The sequence below is a fragment of the Nansenia antarctica genome (assembly GCF_963989245.1).
Source record: "Nansenia antarctica genome assembly, chromosome: 18".
Lineage (NCBI taxonomy): Eukaryota > Metazoa > Chordata > Actinopteri > Argentiniformes > Microstomatidae > Nansenia > Nansenia antarctica.
This window is the reverse complement of record NC_137691.1, coordinates 2,305,570-2,308,729: the sequence shown is the minus strand read 5'-3', so window position 1 is coordinate 2,308,729 and position 3,160 is coordinate 2,305,570. Positions and strand designations below refer to the sequence as shown.

The 3,160-nt window shown below is 44.2% G+C and overlaps 1 protein-coding gene across 1 annotated transcript in view; it reads left to right on the top strand.

Moving 5' to 3' along the window:
• The window catches only part of p3h1 (prolyl 3-hydroxylase 1), a gene marked incomplete at its 5' end in the record, with an annotated part of 16,925 nt that extends 14,998 nt beyond the window's left edge, over window positions 1–1,927 (top strand). The window contains 2 exons of the mRNA XM_080548487.1: window positions 431–571; window positions 788–1,927. Of these exons, the coding sequence (XP_080404613.1) occupies window positions 431–571; window positions 788–1,435 (789 nt within the window). The 3' untranslated portion in view covers window positions 1,436–1,927. The remainder of the gene's footprint in view (window positions 1–430; window positions 572–787) is intronic.
• Window positions 1,928–3,160: the final 1,233 nt, after the last annotated feature.

The window sequence follows — 3,160 nt, the reverse complement described above, 5'->3', positions numbered from 1 at the left end:
GTTCTAATGCTTGGGTCCTCATATCTGGATCTGATGTAATGTTCAGACTGTTTTTCGAAAGATTAATACATTTCCGCATTGTTGAGAATCAATGACACATCCCTGGTCAACTAACACAGCTTGTTGTGTGAGCCTGCTAACAATGTAAAGTAGTGTTGTAGTTATCTACGTAGCAGTGGGGATAGACTCACCCAATCCATTGCATTGTTGCAGTATTTTGGGCTTGACTAGCGAGTTTGTGTCATGATTCTCAACAATGTTGAAACGTAGTTCTGTGTTTCAAAAGAAAAGTCTGAACATTTTGATTGGTTACCGATATGCGGACCAAAAGACTAGAACGTGTCACATTATGTTTGACTATAAACAGGGCATTAACCACTGTCCCCCAGAAGGCTTAGATGAGTGTTATGTCTCCCCCTTGTGGCTCCAGGCGGAGGTGCGCCCCCAGTGTGGTCGTGTGGTGGGCTTCGGGGCGGGGAAGGAGAACCCCCATGGGGTCAAGGCCGTCACCAAGGGCCAGAGGTGTGCTGTCGCCCTGTGGTTCACCCTGAACCCCATCCATGAGGAGAAGGTAAAGACTAATCAATATCTATTGATCTATCTGCCTGTCTATCTATCTGTATCTGTATCTGTATCTATATCTATCTGTCTATCTGTCTGTCTGTCCGTCCGTCCGTCCGTCCGTCCGTCCGTCCGTCCGTCCATCCATCTCTATATCTATCTCTCCTCTCATCTGTGTGTGTGTGTGTGTGTGTGTGTGTGTGTGTGTGTGTGTGTGTGTCTCCAGGAGAGGATCCAAGCTCAGGACCTGTTGAAGATGTTGTCCACCCCCATGGACGCAGAGTTCATAGGAGGAGCCCCGTCCTCAGAGACACACATAGACGCCCAATCAGAGACCCCCGAGCCTCTGGCCACACCCCCAGAACAGGAGGCCACACCCCCAGAGCAGGAGCAGGATGTGGCAGCAGGTCAACCAGAGCAACAACAGGCAGACAAGCCAGAAGCAGCCAGATCAGACACACCGGTTGAGAAAACAGTCGACCAACCGGAGGATAAAACAGTTGGCCAGGCCACAGACGAGCAGGCCTCCGAAAAACCCGACAAGACCGTCAAAGCCAAGGCGAAAGACGCAGGCAAAACAAAGGCCAAAGCGACAGACGCATCAAAGGCCAAAGCGGCGGCTAACAAAACTGCCAAAGTTGGGGACAAAGCGAAAGCAAAACCGCCGGCAACAAAAGCAAAACCCGCGGCGGCAAAAGCAACTGGCAAACAGGCGGCCAAAACGAAACCCCAGAACACAGACAAGAAGGCGACTAAGACCCCCACCGCAAAGAAGACCGAGAAAAAAACGGTCAAAAAACCACAACCCAAGAAGGCCCCTAAAACTGACCCAAGCGCAGCTTCCGATTCACAGAACGAAAAGGTAGAGCTGTGATCATTTCAGAGGGACTCCTGTCTTCACCTGTGACTGTGACTAGTGTGTGTGTGGTGTGGTGTCTATTTTTCTAACTTTTGGAATATTTTGTAAAGGTTTTACTCCTGTGCTGAATGGATGAATATGTGAGGTTGTTGTTGTTGTTGTTGTTGTTGTTGTTGTTGTTTGAATTTCATTTCCGTTGCCCTCGAATCGATGATAAGGAACCGTGATAAGGTGTTGAAATGAAAGCCATACTTTGATACCAGGGACTGCAAACCTATTGCCTAGGTCAATCAATCAATCAATCAATCAGTCAGTCATTCAAATGTCATTTGTTTAGTGCCTTAAAAAATACATTTGTCACAAAGTGTCGCCAGTAAACCACCTGTGAGTGTTTTTATATTGTGTTACTTTTGGTGCTTTTCTAGGAGCTGTTTTCTACTGTTTTTTTAAACAGTCAGTTGTTGTCTCAGGAATTGAGAACAATTAGAACTCCACGACGGATAAAGCGAGCAGATTCAACCTTGATTCATGTCAATTCAATGTATTAAAACACTGTTTTTAAATCAGTTTCTTTTTTCGAGTGTTGTGATTTATGGCAATCCCTCAAGATCTGTCTGTCTATCTATCGATCTATCTATCTGTCTATCTGTCTATCTGTCTGTCTGTCTGTCTGTCTATGTCTGTCTATCTATCTGTCTGTCTATCTGTCTGTCTGTCTGTTTGTCTATGTCTGTCTATCTATCTGTCTGTCTCTATCTATCTGTCTATCTGTCTGTCTCTATCTATCTATCTATTTATCTATCTATCTATCTATCTATCTATCTATCTGTTTACTGTTTACTGTTTATCTGTCTGGTTACTGTTGTGATTTATTGCAATACATCAAGCTACCACTAGGTGGCAGAGTGGAATCACCACATCACCTCTACTCAGCACACACCATGCTGCTCTCATTGAACTCATAAACCAAGGGTTCAGGATAGACAGTACATCACATTTAAATGAGTAGCATTGCATTAATTAAAGCTTTATGAAGATTTTATTTTATGGTTAAAATTAGAAACATCCAACGTTTAATTGAAGTACATTTATTTAGAGAAAAGACAAATCTGTCATCAAGAAATAATTATTTCGAACAAGTATTGACACCCCTAGAAATTCATAATACTTTAGGAACCGTCTAATTATTTGGGAGGACACTGTAGATACTGAACCAATCATTTATAAATGTGGCAAGTAAGCTTATGCACTGTGTGTGTATGCGTGTGTGTGTGTGTGTGTGTGTGTGTGTGTGTGTGTGCGTGAGTGTGTACGTGTGTGTGTGTGTGTGTGTGTGTGTACGTGTGTGATCCACAGTTCTGTCTTCCTGTGGGAGTCTTGTTTTAGGATCCTGTTTATATCAAAACACAAAACACACCAGAGCCCGCTCCGCCCAGAGACCGTCTCTGTGTAGAGATGTTTACATTGTTGTTGGCATTTAGCAGACGCCTTGTTCCAAAGCGACTTACAATCGATACATTTGACTAAGCGAGTGAATCATCAATCCACCAGTCGTAGCAGGAAGAGTAATCCAGCTCAGGCCCGGGGCCATTGGCATTCTCTGTGATAGGAAAACGTTTTATTTTATTTTATTTTGTTATATATAGACACAGAGAGAGGTAAAAGGGGGGCAGTAGAAGTCTTAGGGGACACAGTAAAGGGGAAAAGCGGGTGTCTCAGGAGACACAGTGCTGGGGGGTA